General features: G+C 37.9%; 2 protein-coding genes across 6 annotated transcripts in view; one reads left to right on the top strand and one right to left on the bottom strand.

The window, feature by feature from the left end:
• The window catches only part of LOC145995337 (GILT-like protein 1), a 34573-nt gene extending 29164 nt beyond the window's left edge, over positions 1 to 5409 (bottom strand). Inside the window, exon 1 of one of the 3 annotated variants that reach the window (XM_083131950.1) lies at positions 5277 to 5409. The gene's annotated coding sequence lies outside the window, so the exon portion shown is untranslated. Of the gene's footprint in view, positions 1 to 3012; positions 3100 to 3134; positions 3183 to 5276 lie in introns of those variants that run through there. The other 2 variants (XM_083131948.1, XM_083131949.1) reach the window with 2 other exon arrangements.
• A 5262-nt stretch (positions 5410 to 10671) lies between these two features.
• The window catches only part of LOC145995336 (uncharacterized), a 49620-nt gene continuing 33964 nt past the window's right edge, over positions 10672 to 26327 (top strand). For all 3 annotated transcript variants that reach the window (XM_083131945.1, XM_083131944.1, XM_083131946.1), the window contains exons 1-4: positions 10672 to 10758; positions 14908 to 14962; positions 21745 to 21803; positions 26167 to 26269. In XM_083131945.1, coding sequence (XP_082988071.1) covers positions 10675 to 10758; positions 14908 to 14962; positions 21745 to 21803; positions 26167 to 26269 — 301 coding nt within the window. In that variant the 5' untranslated portion in view covers positions 10672 to 10674. The remainder of the gene's footprint in view (positions 10759 to 14907; positions 14963 to 21744; positions 21804 to 26166; positions 26270 to 26327) is intronic.

Genomic DNA, 26327 nt, shown 5'->3' with positions numbered 1-26327 from the left:
GTAAATATTAACTTCCAAATACATAACAGTGTTGTACAGTGTCAGTGCTTGCAGGATCAATTACACTACTTCGCTAGTGTGTCATTGAGACATAAATTTTGACAAGATCCATTCTTGTGGAACAATGCTTTTATAATTTTCTCACGTGGTGTCAGAGTGTTGCATGCTTATGCACGGACTTCGCTACGTCATCATGTAGTATTGGAACTCAGATGTGTAGCGTAAGCCTCTCAATGAATACGCGCACGAGCAGATTGTCAAGTTAGCATAACAAACTCACGTGCCAGTGTTTACCTTTTATATGCTTTACGCAGACATGTATTTTTTCTTCTCTTTGTTTCTATCGGGACTCGTGATATATCTATATTTTCAGGACCTATATTATTCCATTTACATATATTCTGGGTAATGGTATGTTATTACAATATTTTTAGTACACTATATTTTATAATAAAAAAAAATCTCTCCATAGAAAGGATCGATATGGAATACAACTTTAAATCTTTCATCTTTAGGTGAAAATCAAAGGATTTTCTTTAGGGGGTAGAGGAGCGTATCGTACCCAAGGTATTGGGTAGGATGTATAAATTCTTAGCATAGTAGGAAACAGAGAAAGGAATGCTGAATAAGTAATCAGGCAAAGGTCGGGTGATTGACTTCGAAGTCGTATGTGGCATGAGGGTTGGAATTGTCAGGAGGTGTGATCAGTTGGCGAGAATAGGAGAGAGAGCAAGGTCTGCGGATTGTGAGAGAGGAGCAAAGTGGAGAACGATTATTGGACGATGGTGTGTGATAGATTCGATGCCTGACAGGGAGGTCAGACAAGTGATAGTTGAGAGGACAAGCTAGAAACAATCTCCATATATTTGTAAGGCAAGTAATATCTTTTCTTAACCAATCCATATCGGTTCAGTCATGGAGAATATAAAACCCATATCTAATCTAAGCTAATTTCTATCACCATTCCTTTAAAAGATAACCTCTTGCATTTATCACATTTAGGCCAAGCGAGTGATAACCATCTGAGAGATGAATGAGGAATAGCTACATCACTCAATTAAATCTAGAGGTTCTAGGTTCGATCCCAAACGCAGCATGGGAGTTGCGTTACGATAAGGAATTGAACAACGTAAATCCCAAAGGTGGGAAAAAATTTCCTGAAAGAGTAAATCGAGAAAAACCCATGTTGTCCGGATATGCGTAATTGAACATACTAAGGAATTTTTTAGATAATGAAGCACATATTTAGGGGTGAAATGAGTGCTAATGGAACCTAACCTAACAGGCCTAACCTAACCTCGTAGGCATACCTCGACCCCGTGAATGGATAGTGGGGTTATCGTGAAAAGAAAGTGTAAAAAGAAAAAGGTACTTACCCGAAGAGATGCCGGGTGCCGCACCACCATCGCGCACCGCGAGCGCAAAGAAGCAATCACCATGCAGATAAGGACGTAAAATAGAGTTTAGCCTCGATTTTCGCTTAAAAACCTTTTGTGAAAAGTTTGTGCGGCATTTATCGGCGCACCGCGAACGCAAAGAAGCAATCACCATGCAGATAAGGACGTAAAGTACAGTTTAGCCTCAATTTTCGCTTAAAAACCTTTTGTGAATAGTTTGTGCGGCATTTATCGGTTCATAAGTTTGGAAACACTGCACATCAGCTGACGATACTGCATATCAGCTGACGATAAACAACGTGAGTCAAGATTTGCCAGCCGAATTAGCAACGACCAATAAATGATGATAATGTTAAAAGTAACGTGTTTTTCATGGAAAAAAAGTGATCGCCAGCTTCAAAAATCTTCCGCTATGCATATGAGGTAAGTAGCAATGATTTTTATTTGAAAACAAACGAGTTTAATGTGTCTCCGGCTTATCTAACGAACACTTTAATTTAATATGCATAAAAAACTGCAACCTACGATGGAATTTAGCATTAAGAGTTTTTGAGCTGTAAGTCCAATTCATGCATTGAAATGCCAATCAAGGCTGGACCTACAGATTGGGATCTGAACCGAACGGTGCCTCCACTGTGTATCGAATCCCGGAACCCTCGATTAGAAGGCAAGGACGTTACCACTACGCCGTCGGGGAGGCAACGAATTTAACGTTAAGAGAAAACTACTCCCAACATGTAGAATTTTACTGTCATTGTGCATTTACCAGTACGGTTGACTGGTCACCTTGCGAAAGCCTAAAGGCAAGGGGAGAGGGAAAACCTTCTCCCCCACCCCTTCATTCTCATCCTTGCGCGCAAAGGTACGTATTTTTAACTTGCTCGGAAATGCTCTGCGCGGAACTGTCACGAACCGAAAGTGGTATATTTTTTCGAATACCAAAATCGAGGATTGATGAAGGTACGGTGTTCGTCAATCTAAGCGAAATGCTGTCCCATTAGTTAGTTGACACGTTCTAAACTTTTGATCTCTCTTATATTTTAAAATATAAATTTTCAAGCACATGTAATCGTGTTCTGCTCTAGAAAAAAAAACTCTGACGCTACAACTGATCAACAAATTGTGGTCTCGACCTACAATCAAACAGAAATGTAAATTATTATGAAAAGTTATGTAAAAATGCTGGAAATGCTTAGCTACCTTTGAAATGAAGGCGGTAACATGATGTGTGCTATGGGGGATTCCATTTCGTACAGTAGAAACAATAATATAACCATGGTTCGTTTTGCTTCTTTGAATTGCTCTATTTGACTTCGCTTTTCGTGCCACTTTTGGCTAATTTGCGAGAATGGGAATGAGGGATGATACGATGAAATTAATGAATGGACACTCACAAACATCCATGCCCAGGCCAGGATTCGAACCCGGGACCCCTAGCGCCGTAGTGCGATGTGCTAACCACTCCTCCACAGGGGCCGGCATGGTTCCTTTTGCAATCTACTTGGAATTATTATGTGAAAAATGTTGAGATTATCGAAAGGAGAAATTAGAAAGTTAATGGAAAAGAAAACGCAGTTCATCATTATTATCTGGTAAGAAGCAATACGATACTCACATGAGGTTTCTTGATCTAATCCTATCTTCCAGTATCACGGGATTCAGATAACTAGACGATTACAATACTGTGTGCTGTCTAAATTACTTTATGTGTCTAATGAAAGAGATTTCGCTACTTACGTCGTAACAGGTGTCAGCTGTTGTATATGTGTCATAGCCCTAATGTCGACTGCAGAATGAACAGCACAAAATTGAGCGCGTTTTAATAGGATAACTACGGTGCATCCGGTGTTAGGAATGGAGCTGTGCCAAGGGAGCAAGGTTGCAATTGTCACCCTACCACCCAGAGAGCAGAAGCATAGTTGGAAGTAAGATTGGTCAATAAAGCATATATATATATATATATATATACACACACACACACACACACACACACACACACACACACACACACACACACACACACACACACACACACAGCACAGAGTGTCATTTTAATGGCGCCCACGGACCACGGAAACGTACAGAGGACATCAAAACAAACAACTTTTCTCAGTAACATTTTTCTCGTTGGTGCGTCGTTTCGGCGCTACAGTCGTTCCAAAAAGCCTGTTTTACCGCCATGATGCACCAAAAAGAAAAATATTACTGAGGAAAGTAGTTTGTTCTGATGTCCTCTATACGTTTCCGTGGTCCGTGGGCGCCATTAACATGACACCCTGTATATATATGTTATAAGTAGATAGAAGAAATTCAAGGGGAATTGTTAGTCCCATTCACATGAAATGTAGAAGACATGCATGACACAAAGGTTTGGAAAAGATTATGTCATTTCAGAATGATTCAAAAAGGTTTAAAAAAAATTAAGAAATATTTCGAAAATTTAATGATAGATTCTAAGAGACAATTGAAACTCACAATCGGCAAGTGTCTTTTCATTGAGTAAAAATTTTGGACAAGCTTATAAAGACTAGGAAATTTAGCCTTCATTCTCTTATCTGGTTTACTTTGCTGATCGGCATCTAGGTTAGCATACAGAAAAAAATATTTTTGGAGAATTGCGCATCAGTTTTTTCTATACAAAACATATTTACATTCGTAAGTGCAAAAGCATTTGTCCATGTGCTGTATACATGTTTACGTTCATTGTAATTTTCATCTTAAGACCTTGTAGGGAATGCACACTATTTGAGTATTGCAAACAACGATACCGATTGAGCCAATGCTTCCAAAATATTTTAACATTCTCGTTGAAATTTGCTTATCCTTGGCCTCCCTTTCTTCCAGTTATTGCGGCCAGACACCCTTTCATATTATCCTAAAGAAATGTTGTAGCAATGAAACCCCTATTACTGACATATGTATACTGTCATAATTTCATGAAGTGGTTCAACTTTGAATTTGAAAAGAAACATATTATGGGAGGTATTGATGTAAGTGGTCCACTCCGAAGGAAAGGTTTTCCGAATGTCTACTAATACAAGTGAGTTGCATCAGTCCAGAACATTGACGAATACTAATTTTTGTTATTCTGTAAACGTTCAACGTGTATATAACATTTATCTATTATGAGGACTACCAGAACAGAATGGAGCCTTTCAGATAGCGTAGTGGTAACGTCGTCGTCTTGTAATCAAGGAGTCCCAGGGGTTCGATACCCGATGGAGGCACATTGTGATCTCATCCTACTTTAAACTGTAGGTTCAGTCCTGATTAACCTTTCTGTGCATAAAGTGAGCTTAAAAGCAAACGGAACAATTTTACAGCTAAGATAAAGGAATTCGTAAAGAGAATGAAATCGTCGAAAGTTTGTTTAATTACCGTCGTTCTTCTTCCAAGTTTGACTAATCGTGACGGTGAGGATGAATTATGATTTTGGTGAGAACATCAGAAAGAGCATGAACATGAAGATAACTTAATGGTGTCTCAAACAAAACATTCATTCTTCTAGACTAAATATGATGATTCGAAAGGGACATTCTGAGATGTTGGGATGTTAATAGACCAAAACCTTTTTTGAGACGAAATCGTGGCCAGATTGTTCATACCTTACCTACAAATATTAAGACTGTAAATCAGATAAATATTACATTTTATTAGGAAGTATTATTACTGAGCTGAGATAGCTTTCTCTAATCATTTTGTAACTTGAATCAGGGAGGAGAAATAGTGGTCCAAAATTCTATGGAATTATCAATCAATTGTCTCTTACAAAAAACAACAACAAGCATACAAGAATACATTCCTGGCACTCGATAAGGAGATATTGTAATATCCAAAAAGTTAATAGAGCATGAAAGGGACCTATTCAACATATCTTACCTTAATTCTAGCAATGCATATCTGACAAGTCTTCGTAAGTCCAGCAAAGTAAAAAAATGAGGGAGATTTATCTAAAAGCGTTTAGTTAAACACACCTTGGAGTTTCACATGTGCAGCGCCTCATAGATACACATGGAAACATTTCCATGGTTATGGCAATTGTTAAAGAAGTCAGATAATTACTTGTTTTTTTAAAAAATTGTTTGGCATTGCCATGGATATTGGTATCATATAAATTTACTTCTGAGTCAGCTTAGTTCTAATGAATACCGGGTATAAGCAATAAAGTGGTCATATCAAATATATTGTAGGATTGCAGAAATATTTAAAATAGGAGTGAATACTTGTTGCAATTGAAACAAAGGAAGGATATTAATAATACAAGGTAAGCAGTTAGAGTATAGAACAACAACTAAAATAAGTATTAAAGTAAAGAAAAAGATCTATCGTAGAAAATGCTGGCAGATATTGATTAAGATAATAACATGAATCTACAGTAGCTAGGCTAGACATTCATGGGTAGAGGGATAAGCACTATGGATTATATACAGGATTCTAGACTTTATTTCGTTCTCAACCGGGAAATAATGTCCATCATTGAAAATAAGTTGTCCATCATAGTTATTTAATATTCTCTCTTATTAAATTTCAACATAACTAAATTTTACTCGTTAATTGTAATACTGAAGTGGCAAATGTTAGTGAAAATGGTGGAAATTGGAATTGCAAAATGATGTTTTTTGAAATTTTAATACATAAAATTTATTATACAGGGTGGGCCAAAAGTCAGGTGACAGCATAGGAAAGGCTGGTGTGTTGGAGGTCCACTTTGGCTACGTATGATGTTTGGGGGGAGGGGCAAACCCAAGGACACATGTGACCACCCCGGGCGCCATCTTGGAATCCGCCATCTTGAACGCAACTTAGGTTTCTTAAATGGAAACATAGGCATGTGGCATATCATTTCCAATTGTTTTTTCGTCAGGAGTTCAATGCCGCAAACCGTTTTGTCCTATCGTGACCCTTTTCCTAATTATCGCCTGTTTTATCTATGCAGGTATCACCGACTGAATAATATTGCTGACGACCGAAGAACGTGTAGGGATCATCCTCATGTGTGGAAATCGGAGCTCGCGTTTGGTGGCTGCAGAGTTTAATGCATTACACCGCGATAGGGAGCCCATTTCCCACAATGGTGTTGGCCAAACTCATCAGCATATTCTGAAAGACGGGATCTGTGGCCGATAAAGCCCGCAGTGGTTGCCCGAAAACATCAACAGATGAGGCAACCACTGTGGCTGCCCTCGCATCCTTCTCCAAAAGCCCCAAAACGTAGCAATAGACGTATCGCCCTTGAATCTGGAGTTACCAGAACGTCCATACGGAGGATACTTGCCTTTAACAAGTGGCACCCATACAAAATTCAAATGCACCAGCATTTGACAGAAGCGATCCTGATCGTCGGGTACAGTTTGCCGAATGGGCGACGGAGGAACTGGAGACCAACCCGGATCTCCCCTTGCAAGTGTTGTTCTCTGATGAAGCACTTTTTTACGTAAACGGAGAAGTGAACAAACAAAACCACCCTTACTGGAGTGACAACCCACACAGGATTGATGCATTGCGGATAGTTGGTTCCGAGAACGTTATGGTATGGTGTTTTATTTTTGGCACGATGATCATTGGCCCATTTTTCATCTTCGGCACGCTGACCGCCGACCACTACCAACGACTGTAGGATGAGGAGATTTTTCCGTCGGTTTTGTCGGAGGACGGTTCATACCCAACGTTCTTCCAGCAGGACGGAGCTACTCCCCACTACGGACATTGTGTACGGGACTACCTGGACCAGCAGTTCCCTGGGAAGTGGATCGGGCGTCGGGGACCGGTAGAATGGCCCCCACGGTCACTGGACCTCACGCCTCTCGACTTCTACCTGTGTGGTCACCACAAGGCCATGGTTTACGCCGTGAAAATCCAGAATTTACAGCATCTGGTGCAGCGGATTGTGAATGCCTGTGGTGCTGTGCGTCCGGAGACATTGCTGGCTGTGCATGAGGACTGGAAGAGGCGTGTGGCACAAACCATTGTGCACGAGGGTGGTCATTTCGAGAATGTGTTGTGAGGAGACACAAAGAGGGAAAGACAGGCCATAATTAGGAAAAGGTTCACGATAGGACAAAACGGTTTGCGGCATTGAACTCCTGACGAAAAAACAATTGGAAATGATATGCCACATGCCTATGTTTCCATTTAAGAAACCTAAGTTGCGTTCAATATGGCGGATTCCAAGATGGCGCCCGGGGTGGTCACCTGTGTCCTTGGGTTGGCCCCACCCCTCAAACATCACACGTAGCCAAAGTGGACCTCCAACACACCAGCCTTTCCTATGACAATGCTGTCACCTGACTTTTGGCCCACCCTGTATATTATCCCTTAACAGTATACTGTGTAGTTATTGTTTATTGTACCCTCTGACAATAAAGTTCGGTGAATGATCCTGAATATCGAAAGTAGACGAATTCTTAATGAAATCTACCTTACTGTCCTTCGAAGTAGTGCCCTCCCATGGCTATGCACCGTTGAGAACGGCTGTTCATGTTCTGGAAACTTTTAGAAAAGTCTTCTTTTGGGATGGTGTTCAAGACCATCGTCACGTTCCGTTGGATGTCCGGAATATCCTCAAATCTCTGACCTTTCAAAGCGATTTTGAGGCGTGGGAAGAGTAAGAAATCTGGAGGATTCAGATCTGGCGAGTATGGTGGATGGTCATTTTACACCAGCCCCTTCTTAGCCAGAAACTGTCGGACGATAGTGGCTGTGTGAGGGCGAGAATTGTCGTGTACGAGAAACCATGAACCTTGTTGTGAGTACTGGGGTCGTACCCGTCGTAGACGTTTCATGAAATGCCCCAGAATTTCAACATACCTAGCAGCATTCATTGTTGTTCCCTCCGGTAGGAATTCCTTGTGGATCATGCCACCACTGTCAAAGAAAGTGATGAGCATCGTCTTGATGCGTGATTTTTGCGCCTTCCGATGGGGTGATGCAGGAGAACGCCATTCCATGCTTTGGCTTTTCGTTTCAGGGTCGTACCTCACACATCAGCTCTCATCCTCTGTTTCTTTGACTGTCTTTCCCAGCTTAAAACAAAAGTGATTTTTTGATCTTTTGTTCGTTAATTTTACTGCTATCACTGACTTGGGTTTCACAGAACCGGACGCGCTAACAGGCAGCTGGCAAAACACGTGCCACACGGTACACCTTTGACTCACAACTAAACACCTCCAGCCTCTTACTGTCGACACCTGTCGCTACCTGTGCACGGCGGCTCGTTCCACCAGTGTTGCCAAGTCGAGCCCAGCGCCTTCATTCACCGTACTTTCTTGTCAGAGGTAGATAGATTATGACACTATATTATAACAATCCTTTGGTTCCCCCAAACCACCACTCCTTCTGATTCCTCTCCAAATCAAGCATTTGAAAAACACACCCTTGCATAGGCCCTCACTGTGGAATCTGAGCCCAGGACCTCATTTTATGCTTCTATCTCGAGATATTGAACAGGAATAGGGTAGGTTCCTATAAAAGTACGGGGTCTTGAAAGAGTACGCAGTGCCAATTTCCAAAGTTGGCAGCAGAATTTTTGATGGTAGCTTCTACGTTAGCAAGCAGCAGTACGAAAGGTTGTGTATGAGCATAAAGGAAGTAACAAGCGGCTGGCAGGGACTTAGTAATTAACAGGTAAGTACTTTCATTCCATGTCAGTGTAATATTACGCTTGTAGACTATAATGTCTGCCCAATAACGCTAAAACGAGAAGACAGTGAGTGTGACCTGTATAGTAAATATCTGTGCACGCCTTGAGAATACATAGGTGTGGATTTCACATGTCTAGTCTGATTGATTCTGCCATCTGGTGACCATGCGTTGTCCTCAAAGAGTACGCATTGAACAGTACCCAAAGAGTTTGCATGCGTACTCTTGAGGGACAGGGCAGTTTTTTCGAAGTAAAATTTCTTGAATCTGTAATATTTTTTAAAAGATGTCTGAGGTCACAATTTCTCAATACTTTTCTGTAAAATTAGAAGAATTTACATAGATTGAATCACAAATAAAATGAAACTACAGTATCCTATGTGCATAAACTCATACGTAAAAACTTTGTGACAATAGTTATTATTTCATCTACAGAAAATATGCCAGGCTACAAAAGGAAAACAAACCGTAAGTTGGTGGAATTCCAGGAGAAAAACAGTCAGTGCTCAGATATTTCAATTCAGCCTCTTGAGGATGATGTTCACTGTCGAAGTGACAATGGCAGCAACAGACAGTCAGAAGTTGACCTACGAGTATCTCCTTCTGAATTGTTCCCCCTGCCCAAAGCCAAGCATAAGTTGAAGCGCAGTAGATCCGAAAATAAATCCGAAATGATGACATCATCACCATATCGAGCAACATTGGAGTGTGCATCATCCCAAAGTACGGAGCCAAGTAAAGGAGCCAAGCGTTGCAAAGGGAATAAGCGCTTGAAATTTGATGCTGCTGTACCTTCCACATCTACAGACCTTCAAGAAGTTATCAACTGCCCAGGATGCCACTAAATCTACGGGGATCCAATTACAGAAGACTGGATTCAATGTGGAGGTTACGAGCAATGGTGGCATGAAGCTTTCCTGTCAGTGTGACATGTGTTAGAGGTTTTATTTCCTTCATCTCCACAACACTTTGAAGTGCGTATTTTAAGTGCTTACTTTTAGAGGACGTGTTGCGAACTCTTTAAGGACTAGTCCCCTAAGAGTACTATTTTGCATCCATTTAAAAAGATAATTGTATATCCTATATTTTGTTTCCATTCATTTTATTTTTAGTTCCATACGAAAGTAAAGATACTACTTATGAAGTAGGTGCAGTTATTTTGTGTTTCTGTTTGTTTACGTTCCCGTAATATGACTTTAAACACTAAGTGCGTACTCTTATAGGATCCTACCCTATACATGACTTTGAAAATAGTTACAGTCACTGCAACGATACATATTTCCATTTCTCAGTCATTTTTTGTAATGTTCAAAATCTATGTAGGCTACTTTTTAATATACATATGTAACAAAACTCATCAGAGTTTTACTGTGTAATATTGGCTATTATTTGGCAATACATTGAACTGTGTCATACTTTAGAGCCGGATATTTGCGTGATCTCCCCCATGATCATTAGATGATCTTTGAGCGGGTGCTTAGCATTTTTTCCAATTTCTGGCAAATTACTCGAATTACCTCCATTTGCTCCAATGACCGACAAACCCACACAAGAACTATGTTCTCCCAGGAAGGAAAGCAGTACTTATTTCTCTGTTTCAAACCATTTTCATCATATCATTGCTGAATCTCGTGAACGAATGATTGAACTAGAAATCCATATGTGGAAGTGTATGTCGAAACTACCCGGAACTTTGATCTTCCTTGCTATGTCGCTATGCTTGGTATGTATGTCATTAATTTATCTATATTCATTAAGGCTCGGCTGGATCTCTGGCCAACACCAGGGCAGCTGGTTTATTCTCCTTTCGAAAAACCACTATGGTATTCCAAAATTTTAAAAAAAATTACATACGCTTAGAATTTCTTCTAGAGCATTCTCGTGAATATTCGTGTGCTTTGCTTTCGCTGTTGTCTAGATATTATCAATAGTTTAATAGACTTACGTAGCCACGAAAATATTGAGAAACTTATACCCTGTCCCAGCTAACTGTGGAGGAAGGCCGCGCATAGCGTCAGAGAAGCGAAGGAAATCGAGTGGCCAGAGCGAAGCAGTAAACGCTGCTGGGAAGGCTGGTAACTGCAGTCGCTTTCCCCCACTCCACGCAATTCCGTCTCTCTCGCGTCTTCATTGGTGGAGCCGTCTCGCGTCACTACTTGCGCAGAGACTTGTTTTAATTTTCCTGCTCCACAGTTAGCTGGGGCAGAGTATAATCACATAGGCTAGTAGATAGAAATCAGAGGACACTCACGTGTGATGCTATCAATGCCAATTTTAGGAACTTCGTTATTTTTTTTTAATTTTTCAAAAGTTAAATTAGTTTTAAGTCATCTTTACGCTTAGATCGGGACTGAACCTACATCTGAACCACCGTGTAACGTAACTCCACCAGGGATCAAACCCGGAACCGCATGAATACCACGCAGCGTTATCACGACACCAAAGAGAGGATCTTAAGATTTTTAAAGCAATTCTTTATAACTCATGACACGTATAATGGTAACTATGAATTGTGCTAGGCACGTGTTGCATTCTTCTTCATTTGAGATCTACCCGTGTGTGTTTCTCCCCAGGAAATACACTGTTGCGGAGACGATTGTAGTGTAATCTTAGACATACCGTCGTAGCTCTATGTGCTAAGCACTCCGCCACGGATGCCGACGGACGCATATTATAGAGGCGTAGAGAGATTTACAAATTTAAGTAAACTACATTTCCTGAACTTGAGGAGCAAAGCTTATACTTTTTTTTCAGCATCATTTTTGTTACAATTGGCCCTAACTGCATGATTCAGGCGGTGCAAGAATGCAAGGAGACCAAGTCACCATCCTGTAACCACAATAACTACCCCTTATTTATAGTAGGTCGACTTTGTTTTTTGTGCACAGATACCTTCGAGGTACGAGTTTGGTATCTCATTCTACGAAAAATCAAATTTCCCCATGGCTACTCGTTACTCGGCACTTTCATTTAAGTTTTTAATAAATACATTTTATAGTATAGTGCATGATTTAGGAGGAGCAGGAGAGAAATATGGTCACAAATATTGTGATCACGATAAAAAGTAAACTTAAAACTCTTGAGCCGAAAGTTTCGTAGTTGCTAGATAATTCTAAGGACTGTTCTAGTCTTGCATTTGAGCGAAATCGGTAAAAAGATTTCAATATAGCAAACTTTAAACTTATATTAACAAGCTTCGAAAAATTTAGTTGGCTGCACACAGAATCGTAGCATATCCGCTCGGTTTGGGAATAACGACCCTGACAAAACTTGTAAGTTATACAAATAATTTTATTTCAGATGTCAAAATATATTCCTTGGTGTTTGTGATCCGTGATAAACGTGGAGAAAAGGAGGGCGGTAACGAGCGAGAGTGCGAGGTAAGAGGTTTCGTAGGTTCCGTTCGTGCAGTGGGAAACCTCTAGTAATTTGATTAGTGAGTCACAGTGCAGTTTGGAACGTACCATACTCATGCCAGAGAAACAGGATATGGTTCAGTGAAAGGTTCTGTCTTATCGCACAACACTACGGCAACCTTACGTTCAGACGTCAGACGAGGAATACCTATGTTGTTAGGTTAGGCTAGCTAGGTTTAGTTTTATCAGCATACATAATACAGTTGCAATGTATTTATGCTAATAGAACCAAACCTAACAGACCTAACCTAAGAACAGAGGTTGCCGTAGTGTTGTGCGATAAGGGAGACCCTTCAGTGAAACAGATGATCCCTTCTCCTTCTGTATTGTTACCCCTCAACGCGCACGACTGCTCCACTCCCGCTATGCAACTGACTGGCCTTGGGTGCACTGCACAGAGTGGTCGCTGGCCTCCGCAAGTGCAAGCGAAGTGCTCAGGCCTGAAATACGGAAAAAAGTAATCGTTGAAATAGAGCCACGGAACTACAACATTGCTTACTACGTGTACATAGTTCCTTTCTAAGATTTGCGCATACAATGCAGTTTCTTTCTACGAAACACTCCCCCTTGTTCTCACTTTTTTTGTTGTTTCCGCTCGCTTTTTCTGTCCGGTCTATTTTAATGTGTGCTTGCATGTGTCTGTGTTTTTTAACCATCCAACCCTTCTAGTACATGTTCGCAATCCAATTAAATCAAATGATTATTTGTGTGTAATGGAATATAATTAGTTATTTTCGAGGATATTCAGTATTAGACTATCTTAAGAGGCATTACTATAAAAAATAGCCCTGCAAGAAAAATAATGTTTGTGAAAATATAAACTATACATTTTCAAATGGCAGATGAATGTCTTAGTATAAAATGTGCCAAATTCGTTTTATGATTATGGTCCACTGCTGGGAAGGTTGGGTTCAAATTCCTATTACCTTTTACGACATTGTCCAACACATGAACCTTAACCTTCATCTGCTAGTGAGCGTACGTAATAATATACACAATTCAAACTCTTACATATCTAGTAGGCCCGATTAAGACGAAATTGGGCCTGATGCTGCAAGTGGCAACAATCGCCAAGATATTGCAAAAAAAACGCAGCTAAATTACTAAGTAAACTGTTTAACGTAAAATTAATAGCATTAACTTGAAATCTTCGGTGAACAACAAACACAACGACGTTATAGTTACGTCACAGCGCAAAGAATAATAGTAACTGTATAATAAGTAACGCTGTGTCTAGGCGTCCGAAACTGGGGCTCCAAATTTCATTCTAAGATTTATTTTCAGGTTAATATAGCAAAAGAAAACTGTTCAGCTTTCGGAAAATTCTCGTCTGTTTTCATCTGGGCCTATTTCAGTAATGGGCCTAATGCTGCAGCATCAATAGCACCCACCTTAAGCCGTCACTGCATGGCTGTATATAAGGGAAGGGTTTGACGAGTACAGTTCTCCCGCATTTTGAATTAATTATACATTCAAATCAACGAAGTGTAAAAACATTTCATTGATTCAAAAGTTTCATACTGTAAAAATAGTATACAGTCAAACTTGGATAAGTATATTTTAATCAAGGAAACTTATTCACTTCATAATAGCTGTTTAAGAAATGTTCTTGGCAAAGAATAAACTGTTATCGGCAATAAACCACATTTTATTTCTTAATTTTTTCAAAAATTGTAATTTTAATAGACATTTTGTAAAAGTTTTCAAATAAAATGTGCATTTAACACAAAACTATAAATATAAACAATATTGTTAAGTATAATATACTAATTAATGTACATGAAGCTAATATTTACATTAAAGTCTTCTATAAGTTTATTAGCTCCCTATGAGACCCATGAACTTCAAGTGAATAATTCAGATTGTGCACTAGTGTAGCAAAACAAAAACGAATAAAGAACCTTATGTGTGAGAGAGGAGACAGATCTAATATACTATAGTTTAGCAGGTAAATCATATCGTAAAACAGAGTCTATATAAGGAAAATACTAAAGATTGTGAAATAAAAGAGAGAGGAGGACACAACAAATAGGAATATTAAAGGCTATGTATTTCAAAAAGAGATGATATATCTGTATTATATAATTTACGTAATTTTGCTCTTTCATGACACGTACTTTACAGACTAAATGGGTTGCGCTAAGAGTTAGGAATAAATGCAGGTTGATTTGATAAAATCGGAAAACTAATACTGAAAGATTTACACAATGGAGAGGTCCCGTATAAAAAGAAATGTATGAAGCTGAAATTTAAAAAATGGTGCAAAGTGGTAAATTGTGTTCGTGAGTATAATGATGTAGAAGAAAATATAATATTAGGAAACGAAGTAACCACTTCACCACTTTTATGAAGTGATCAAGTGATTACAAGTACAAAACACACCTAACTTCTTTTTATGTTATTATTGTATGTACAGGACTTCCAAATTACTAACAGATTATTATTCAACTTTCCAGTTACGTAGCAGCAATGGCGAAGAGGATCATGGGAGTTCTCATTCAGAAGAACATGGTATGTATAACATGAAATACGCAATAACCAACATAGGCCTACTGTATATTTGAGGTCCTGAGAAATTCAAACGATCCTGGAATAAGAAATTTAAGTACATTTTTTGACCCCTTATAAGACCTAGGATTTTTAGGTTCTAAAAAATGTGCTTTTAAGTTCCTAAAATAGGCTCTAAAAATCCTAAAATAGGTTCTAAAAATCCTAAAATAGGTTCTGAAAACCTTAAATTAGGCTCGAAAAATCCTGAAATAGGTTGCAAAAAAATTTAATTTGGTACAAAATTCCTGAAAAATACTGATTAGATACAAAACAAAATTTCACAAGAACCGTAATAACCAAATATTAATTCTCTAAACTAATTTTCATTTCTTTATATCATTTTCAAAATTATCTACAAATTATTATAATACTGTACTTGTGCTGTTACAAAAAGTTACTTGTTGATTTGAAAAATGAATTACGTATGTATAATTTGCTGCACAATATGAGGGTGGCTACTAGCTTGGAATTCCTTAAATTCCGGGAATTACACGTGAATTATTGGCTCCGTAAATTATGCGTGAATTATTGGCTCCGGAAAATATTCATGAATTTTGGCAAAACATAAAAAAAGTATAACCGGATGTTTTCCCTTTTCCAATTTTTTCTCCGTAGACGTGAAAAATTGCAATTTGTTATTAATTCAAATCCCATTAAATGTATACATGTTTATAAATGTCCTGGGGCAAGTTTCTCTAAGTTTAGATTTTATTTTAACTTTGTTAGTGTCTATCTGAGAGACGGAATATTATTACAAAATAATATATCTTGAAGTTGATTAGGTAAATTTTTTGGTACATTGGAATCATACAAACCCTTTGCATTGTCTGTGTAACGGAGGGTGTGAGTTGGTAATACGTAAGGTTGGAATAGAGAAAACATCTGCTTGTATCCTTGAATTTTTGGAAAATTCACCTTGAAAACAAAGAATTTTACTTGAATTTTATAATGGTCCTAGTGACCATTCTTTTTGCATTATCCACACTCAAACTCCACCTTTTTTCTGTGAGGATCATTTTATGTGCTGAAAATTATCTTTCAATAGAAACATATTCAGTAGTGCAATTGTAATCAAGGGGTTCCTGGTTCGATACCCGGTGGAGGCACATAGTAGTTCGGATCCCACTTTAAACTGTAGGTCCAGTCCCGATTAGCCTTATTGTGCATAAAGTGGACTTAAAACACCAAATCAATAAATCAAGGCAAATTTGAATGCTGAAACATTACTTTGCAAGGCGTGAATGCCAAAAACGATCAAACTGTCACGAGAGTGAGCAAGGCCGCACAGATCAGAAGTTTGCACTTGGGACTGTGCAGGCAGTAGAGACGACTGGCTGCCAAACTGAGAAGGGGGGGGGGTCAAGAACAGTTTACTTTATCTTAGTAGGCAAGGCTTAGCATTAAAATGTATAGTACAGGGGTAAAAAGTAGGGGGAACTGTTCCCTTTCGCCGCCACTGTCCAGGTAACAGTGACGTCAGACATTTTTTGTTTTGTTTAAAGCTTTGATAAACATCATATACTTGGAGGGAGGGAAATCGACAGAAAACATGTTTCAAACACTCCAGTCATTGAATAATTTCGCCACCAAACCTAGTAAATAAACACATCTGTGAAATATAAAAATCCTGTAAAACCTAAAAAATATAAAAACCTAAAAAAAAGGTTTAATTTAGGCACATATACCTAAAATAGGTTCTAACAAGCAAAATAGGTTATTTTAGGCACTATAAAACTTCGTCAGTTGTTTCGTTTTTTCATGAAACGCTGACGTAACTTGATATTTCTTATTTACCTGCAAAGGAAAAATAGGTTAAAAACCTAAAATCAGAGGTCTACTTATAAGTAATATAAATTCATGATATAATGGTAAGAAAAACATTTTTGCTAAACTATTTATTTTAATCAAGTATGCGATCTAAATATCATTATACATTAAAGAATGACATGATAATAAAAGTGTGTATTCTGAAAGTATATATGATATCCCCTTTCTCGCCTAAATAAATTTTGTTAAACCCATTGTTTATATTTTTGTATTAATTTCTCTTCGCATCTGTTTCAATATATGTATATCAAAATTATTTGATTGAGTAAGGAAAATAAGTGTGGTCTTCTGTTTATAATACTTCGATATTACAGATTTCGATGTACACAGAGTATTGGGCCAATTAGGAGTATTAACCGAGGAAATGAAATTGCATGTAACGATAATTAAAAAAAATAATAACCATTATCAACATGTCACTCATTGACGGACTTGGTCAACACCCAGCCTTAGATCCAACATAGTAATTGTTTCAAGTACAGTAACTATACATAGAGACATGCGTGTACAGATGAGTTAGGAGAGACACTCACTTCCACATAGCCCTACAAAAATTAATCACGAAATATGTTCATTTCATTTGATTCAAAAATCTGAATATGTTTTTAATGTTGCAGTAAAACTGCTCGAATAACATTTTTTTTGTTAATTTAGTTCTTAGTAATTGATTTTTACCGAAATTATTGATTTTGCCTCCATATACTCACTACATTTATTTACTGCTTTGAGTTGTTACACATGATGTAAAGCCTTCACACTGAGTAATACTACAGTTATACAGGTATAATTAGATATACATCATTACATCATACATCCGCATCGAGTCCTTCACTCACACGACTTCCATTTTCATTTCTTGTTCTGACCCTGTCAAACAATAGACTGTCGACTTTCTGTTCCTGTTCCTTGTAGGATTTCAGTTTTCGGTTCCTGTGTAATGTCAATGGATTCATGAGATATACGACACTATTTTGTAAATAAATCCTTATTCCTGCAGTTTTACATTTCATGGTCTTTTTATATTGCGAATTTACATTTCCGTGCGTATCCATATAAAATCCAAATTAAATTAGTGGCGGGGATAAATCGGATAACAGGGAAAGTAGTGAAATAGGAAATGGAATTTTTAAGCGTATCAGACTCTTATACAGTGTAATGCCCTGGATTCTTAGTTATTTAGTTAAAATGTGTTTGTTCGTTTTTTAATTTGACAAATATTTATGATGTCATAGACAACTAGTGCCAGATGGACAGATAAACTACTCTAGATGTACCAGGACCTGGCAACATTAAAAAAATTGAGAGATTGATTAACAAGCTAAAATCACTATAGAAACGGGTGAATAGTGGCAGAAAAATGTCGAAATTATTATAATATGAGGTTTAAAGTTCATTTGATTGCTGTAAGTGTGTGTTTTCAAAAATATACCTTACATTAAGATGAAGTAGTACGTTTTCATTTCCACGCCTTGTGATCGCTGGAGTCTTTTGACACGACATGAGGAGCGAAGGGAAAATTCCAGGTTAGACTGAAAGGTACGTAACAGGAATTATTTGGCGCCCAACGTGGGGCGTGAAGTGAAAAATAATTTCGATCGTCGATTAGTGAAATAATATTCGCGTGTGGCTTGAACTTTTTGATTCGCTTGCGGTTTCAGATTGGTGATTTAGTTTCTGACTGCTGAATCTTCAGAGACTTTCGCGGGTAGCTTCAGTTTACGTTTTGTGCGTCCCAAATTCAAGAAGTATAAGATGGCCCATTTGATATGCTGCCAAGATGTTAGCAGAATGGAGGAAGAAATGGCGCAGTGTTACAAGTGTTCAATGGAGTTTCATTTGAAGTGTGCCGAGTTTCTTTAGCCTAAAGAGTCGTATTCAGCAGAAGAGATGAAGTGTAAGAAATGCCATCAAAAGGCAATACCGAGCACTGTAGGAAAGGAGATTACATTGAGGATGTGTTACGGCTATTGGAAGCGCAAAGAGAGGAAAGGAAGATAGAAATGGAAGAGAGAGCTCGGAAATTAGAAGAGAGAAATAGGAAATTAGAAGAAAGGAAAAATGATAAGGAAGATTTAGTAGGAATAATTGAGGACGGAAGGATGAAAGATAGGGAAGAGAGAAAGGCAGATAAAGAAGATCAAGACCGTAAATTATCAGAAATTTATCAAAAGATAAGTCTTCTAGAAGAGAGTAGGGAGCTCGATAAAGAAGAATTAATTTCTAATTGTAAACGAAATAAGAACGACTTAAGCAGAGTAATAGATGAGGAAAGAAAAGCAGATAAAGAAGAACTTGATAAAAGGTGGGGAGAAATTAACCAACAATTAAATGATCAGAGAGATAAGCTAGGTAAGGAAATAGATGAAAGGAAAGAAGAAAAAGAAATGGTCTTAGGAAAACTTCGAGAACATGAAAGGAAGGAAGAAGAAAGGAAGAGCAGATTATCGGAGTCCTTAGAACATTGGAATTGGATAAAGAAGAAAGGAAAAAAGATAAAGAGGAGCGACAATTAGAAAGAAGGAGAGGTATAGAAGAAAGGCAACAGGAAAGAGCTAAGGAGAAAGAGGAGAGAGAATATGAAAGAAAGAAAAGCAAAGAAGGCAGAGAAAACGGGATTAGGAAGAAAGAAAAGGTAGTATTATATGATGATACGAATTTCACTGAAGATAGCTCTACATCCTCTGAAGAATACTCACATGCCAAAGGGTCCGATACTCGAAATTACACCAAATACACTACGTGGCACCAAATCGATGAAGTAGACTGCTCGGTGTTGCACTTAGTAACCACCTAGACGAGAGAGTGCAAAGAGAGTCAAAAAGTGCAGCGAAGTAGACGGGGCTAGTGTAGCAGTCATATTTACAATAATAGAATTGATCAGCCAACATGAATTCGATAGCATTGAATGGATTCCCTACCATCTTCGAAGATTGTTTCCGAGAGCTTGTAGCAAAAATTCACTCAGTCGTTGCGAGTGTACAAACTCATTCAGCCTTGAGTCTGTCGACTCATTGTTCACGTGCGAATTGGTTACGTGTCCAGTTACGCCAACCTCCTTGGCGGAGTGTTTAGCGAAACGCACTACGGCAGAGATCCTTTGCTCTAATCTCGGCCTGATCATAGGTGTACTTTGTGAGTGTCCCTTCATCAATTTGCCCATGTTCGCGATAAGCCAAAAGTGGCAGAAAAGCGAAGTAAAATAAACCAAATCAATCTTCATCAACTTCCTGGACAGACATCGTATCTACAAACACTGTATTAATACCATAAGGTTGGAAATTTTTAACCTTCTATTTCATATCCTGTTATTTTATTGCCTAAAGTTTGTAAATTTAGGCTACGAAAACCCTGAAAATAATAGTCTTATACAGGGTGACTGGTAATTAGATGTATTCCCTGAAAGGGGTTAAAGTAGAGACAATTTGCAATAAATTTGACCATATGATACCCCGTCCGAAAATTAGTAGTTTTCGAGATAATCAAGTTTCTATTGTTTTTTTCTAAAAATGACAATTTTCCACATAAAAAGATGAATTGAGAAAAAACTGATAATTGTAGGGAACTTATTTAAGCGTTTTCTGATAGCTAACAAATAAGTGGTTCGTTTAAAAAAAAGTTTTTCCCAAATAACAATCACATGTAAGTACCGGGTGGGTCTAAACTTACAAGTGATGATAAAAAAATGCACTCTTAGTTTACTTGGCAACGTATTAATAACAAAAATGGTATGACACGAAGCGTACAAATTACTTAAATTACTTCCTTGAGTCATCAGCTATCCAACAAGGTACAAATGTTGCTAACATTTACATTTGTGTACAAGAAATAATACTTCATTCATCTTCATGTGTATGGAATCAATGAACAATACAATTAAAGAACATTACACGTCTTGCTCAAAGTGGGCACCTCCGTTACGAATGCAGGCACGTAAGTTTTTACGGGTCATTTGGTCTCTTAACTCGTGATGTGATGGTGGCCTTGACGTGTTGACCAGCTGTTAAGATCCTCTCCCTGAGCTCTTCTTGCGAGTTTACCGGTGCCTTGTCATGTGGCTCCAAATGTAAAAGTCGCAAATTGTAATTTTTAGAAAAAACAATAGAAACTCGATTATCTCGAAAACTACTAATTTTCGGACGGGGTATCATATGGTCAAATTTATTGCAAATTGTCTCTACTTTAACCCCTTTCAGGGAATACATCTAATTACCAGTCACCCTGTATATTAAATAACTATATGTACTGAAATGTTCAATATTTAGTGCGTTGTCATGAAAATATACCAGTGTCATACATTTTACGTTAGATATGAGAATATATTTGAACTTGAAAATGTAATCTTCTATGATCAAATTATGGAAAAGTAATTTATGTGTACAGGATATCAATAATTTTAAGTATTTCATACATATATTTCAACAAATACTTTATTCAAAATGTGTGTACTCCTGATATATTTTCGTTACATTTATATTGCATGCAAATTCTTGAAATACTTCAAAAATGTATTGTTCAGGTAAGAACCTACGAAATGTATTCTATCATCTCATATTTGACTTAGTTTATTATCTGTTCTGATCTTATAATTTCCTTCATTTCTAAAACTTATACGTAAATGATACACTGATTTATGAATATATACAGTGCCGGCGATTAGGGAAAGCGAAAGGGAGGGGGGGGGGTCAATCGCCCTCCCACTTTTTGTCACTTTTAGCCCCGCACTGTGCTAAACATTGTCTACCAAGGGAAGTAAACTGTCTTTCCCCCCTCAGTTTTGGAATCCAATCGCCGCCACTGAATATATATATGTATATGTGTTTTGTGTTTGTGTATGTTGCTTAGGCACATTCTCTTTGTGTCCATAAATTTGTCATCAATTACAAAATAAATCTTTTGCTGTCGGCTTCCATTTTCAGAATCCAAAGATGGTCATAGCAATCATGGAGATGAAAGCGTAGAAAATGTCCATATAAATGTAAGTATAATTTTATATAAGTATATAATTTAATGCTAATATAAATATAGTTTGTTGTATTGCATTTATAATTTAACAACTGTAAAGTTTTGTTATAGAAATCACAAAAGCATCCGATAGAGGTGGCTTACGCATTACTAGTCAATTCATTCAAATATTTGTAACTCCCATAATAGACCTCAGCATAAATGCACTATAATTTGTTGTAGTTCAATGTATGCAACAATATTGCCGACAATTTCTGTCACTTTTATTCAGTTGTCTGTAGCGATGAGATGGATGACGAATGCAACGATTATACTGTGTTTTTGTCTTATTCTTTACTTTACCTGATGTGAAAAGCAGGAAACTGAAAGTAGTTTGTAAATTGCCAATATGAAAATATGATGCTGCTGATGATAATTACACCATTACTATAGTGGGTTAAAAAAAAAACAATAACATACATATCGCCTAAACCATGTCCTCTGTTTAACATAATAATAAACAGAAAATAGCTTAAAATATCGCAGCTGTAAAAAATATAAAGAATGATCTGTATTTTTTTATAATACCTACCGGTCTTGAGTGTTCTTTAATGTTACTCTGACCCAAGAAGCTGCTACAAATATAGTACATGCCTTGTGACACAAGGATACCTGGACAAGAGCAAGTAACTTCCCTGATGAGTTGGCAGCGCTAGGAATACGTTCTTGCAATGGGAATGTACAGTGGGATCCATGAGTATTACCATGTAAATTGTCCATGACTATTTTCATTAATTTTTCTCTTACACCCTATGTGTTCTTAAGGGATGATTTTTTATGTATGCTGGTGCAGAAGTTGTCAACAGCTTGTTTTGAGTTTTCTTTTAATTCTTGAAGCTGTTATTGGGTCAGATAAGGTGCACGAACATGGTGATGGACAATTTGCAGGGTAATACTCATGGATCCCACTGTACGAGTGTCCAACATCACAATCTGTGTAAAGATCCTTCGTATCTTTGAGGTCGGCAAACAACTATTACTGAGAGATAATAATAATAATAATAATAATAATAATAATAATAATAATAAAACCTCGGAGTGATGAACAGAAAACTTCAGTCAAGTAGTAGTAAAAAACTCTGAATTATCAGGTAACCTAGACATGAAAAGTTATAAATCACCTCTCCGTAAAGACCCTTATTTTAGCTTCATTGACTAAACATTTTTTAAATGTTAATTCGAATTTTCATTGCAGTGTGCTCTAATCAGAAAATGCAGAATTTATCAAAACTACAATTGATTTAATACAACGAAGTACAAAGCAAGTGTTTGGCAGACTGACAAGAACATTTAAATTATTTGGGATATACTGAAATTAATACGCCAAGTTTCAGTGAGTATACAAACGAAAGTTGTAAAAAAATACTTCCCAAGCACAAGTCATAGTCGTATAAAAATTTCAAAGGGACAACAGCCGTTTATCTTAATGATTCCATAATAGTAACGTCACTCAAAAGGTCAGATTTTTTCTACTTTCATTGAGCGAAGCAGAAATTTTCCAGAAAGTCACGTCACCGATAGTATTATGAAGAAGTTTAAACTGAATGAAACGTGCGATGATTAGCTACAAAGCATTTTCTCTGACGATGAACTCGTATAAATTCGTCTTCAGAATCTCCAAGATGCAGAAAAAGGGTGAAAATACGGCTGTGATTCTAATTCTAATTGGTTCTAATAGCACGATTTGTAGCAAAACCTGAAAAAGAATATTGAAAACAGGACCCAATAACTGATTTTATGATATTTCAAGCTTTTCAAATTTTGGTTTTCGATATATACACTATGAATTAATTTTTTTGGATCCCCTCATAATTAATTTTTCCAAGGACACGGTCAGGGCTATGTTCACTGACAGCGCCTTTAACAGAATGAATTGCACACGAAATAACAAAAATACGTATATGTCTTGCTTATTTACGAAAATAACTTGTAGTGATATGAAATAACCAAACGAAATTGTGCGAATCACATCAAGGTAAGGCAATTTTGACACCACAAATTCTTGCGCCCCTAAGCTCGGATATACTGGGCCTAGACTTACATCTGGTCTGCGTGTGTGTATGTCTCTGACGCGATTTTCTCTCCACTTTCCTCTCTATCAGTAATTTATCTGTCTCTTTTATCCTTCTCGTATATTTTTAATATCTCACAAGATTCTTCCTGTGGTTGAATTCTGTATTTATTCTAGAATGATTTTATATCATGGCCAATGATATTGGCCTGAAAATGCTATACGTGAAATTAACATATATTTCCACCAAGCTTTCTGAAACCTCGGAAAATATGCGAACTAACCGGCCTCCCCCACCCCCTTCTCTCACTCCCGGTGTTTGCTCTGGCGCTGGTCGGGCAAGGACCTTCCCACTTCCGCTGACACAGTGTTGCTAATTTTACTCTCTTCAAGAATTCGAGGAGTGTTGTTGATGTGCGTAGACGTGTTTTTGAGTAAGTGTAAAATGTCGAAAGTTGTGCACAGCAGTGAGCGAAATTTGCTACTACGAATCATCGAGAAGTGTGAAGAAGAGAAAAGAGACGGGTGGAATTATCCTCGCGATCAACCCCTAAAGAGAGCAGTATATCTAACGGGACGGTCGGAGTCATTGCTTAAAAAACTGAAAAGAGAGAAAAAAGATTTACAAACCCCTGACCAGAAATTGTCAACTCCTGGTAAATGGAGACGTGCTCGACAAAATAAGATTGTCATTGACGAAATGGATAAGTGTATACTGCGAAGGAAAATCCATGAAATGTACGTAGTGAAAAGAGAAGTTCCTACAATATTGAAACTTTTAGCTATTGCTAAGGAAGAAATTAATTATCGGGGGGGGGGGGGGCGAGAAACATTACGGAAAATTATGAAACAGATAGGCTTTAAATTTAAAAAATGTAGAAACTCTCGCTTAGCTCTGGTTGAACGAAGCAACATTGTGGTTTGGAGAGCAAGATATCTTCGTGCGATCAACAGATTCCGCAACGAAGGGAGGCCTGTTGTTTACATTCATGAAACTTGGATTCATCCTCATTGCAAAGTAAAAAAATGTTGGCAGAGTGAAGATGTGTCAGGTGTCTTCACAAACGACAGTCCGGGACAGAGACTTATCATAAGTCACGCCGGGGGTTCCATGGGGTTTGTTCCAAACGCCCTTAATATATTTCAGGTCAAAACAACTTCTGGCGGTTACCATAACGAAATGAATTCCGAGAACTTCGAGAAGTGGTTGGAACAGAAACTTATTCCGAATCTCCCACCTAGATCTGTCATTGTTATGGATAATGCCTCCTACCACTCAATTCAAACCAATAAAGCCCCGAACACAAAAAGTAAGAAACTAGAGATTCAAGAATGGCTATTAGAAAATAACATCACTTTCGATATCGAACAAACAAAGCCAGAATTGTTGCTGAAAGTAAAAAATAATCTTCCCGATCCGGTATATCGAGCTGACACAATTTTGAAAACCCACGGCCACCACGTCCTTAGACTTCCACCATATCACTGCGACTTGAACCCGATCGAGTACATATAGAGCACCATAAAGCGTAGAGTTGCCTCACGAAACTTAAGTTCAAATTTGAGAGAAATAAGGGCTCTTACCGAAAGTGCAATTGACAGTGTCACAGTGCAGGAATGGGAATGTATGTGCCAACATGCCATCCGTTTGGAAAAAGAATACCAGAGGAATGATGGAATTCTCGAAGATGAAGTTCAAACGTTGATTATAAACCTGGAATCGGGTTCCGAAAGTAGCGATGTAAATAGCGACAGTGACAGCGAAAGTTCGAATTCGGATCTCTCCGGCATAGACACCTTATAATCTGCCTCCAGGCCAACTGGAGGCAAGAACCCAAAAGTAAGTTGTTTTTTTTTTTTACATATTTTTTTTTATACTTTACATAATTTAGAATATTAATGTTATGTGTTTAAATTGTAGATATCCTTCTACGAGACAGCTGGCGTTTTTAACTTTAGTGTCCCCCTCCCTCCTCTCTCTTATGCTATGTTATTTGAATTACCACATCTAGAAACGAAACTTAATATTCGGCCTGCATATTTGTTTACTTGCAAACCTTTCACGGCACACGCCCACTTCTAGATTTGGCAACACAGGGGGAAAACACGTGTTTCTGCTATCCCTTCCCTTGCCCCAGAGTTCCCGAGCTCCCCTCCTAAACATTCGACACTAGCGCCACTTGTTTCTGGCCAGGGTTTCAAATAAGTTGGTGGATCTATATATATGTAACTTCTGTTTCAGTAAGGAAACTGGCGCCTCTTTATGATAATTTTTCAGAAAAGAAGTGAGATTTGTTCAAAGTTTGCATCACCTATGTAATTACAGGAGTACTGCTGTGTCGAGCCTCCTTATACTGATATAACTAGGGCCATTGACGAGTGTTCAGGAAAGGATGTGCATACACCGACCACGCCAAGGAACTGGGGAGGTAAGCGTCCACTATTGCTTCATTGGATATCTGGTAAACATCTTTTACGCAACTTCCT

This window comes from Lepisma saccharinum, chromosome 11, assembly GCF_977018435.1.
Source record: "Lepisma saccharinum chromosome 11, izLepSacc3.1, whole genome shotgun sequence".
NCBI lineage: Eukaryota > Metazoa > Arthropoda > Insecta > Zygentoma > Lepismatidae > Lepisma > Lepisma saccharinum.
The sequence above is the reverse complement of the archived record's forward strand: the minus strand, read 5'-3'. Positions and strand labels throughout refer to the sequence as shown.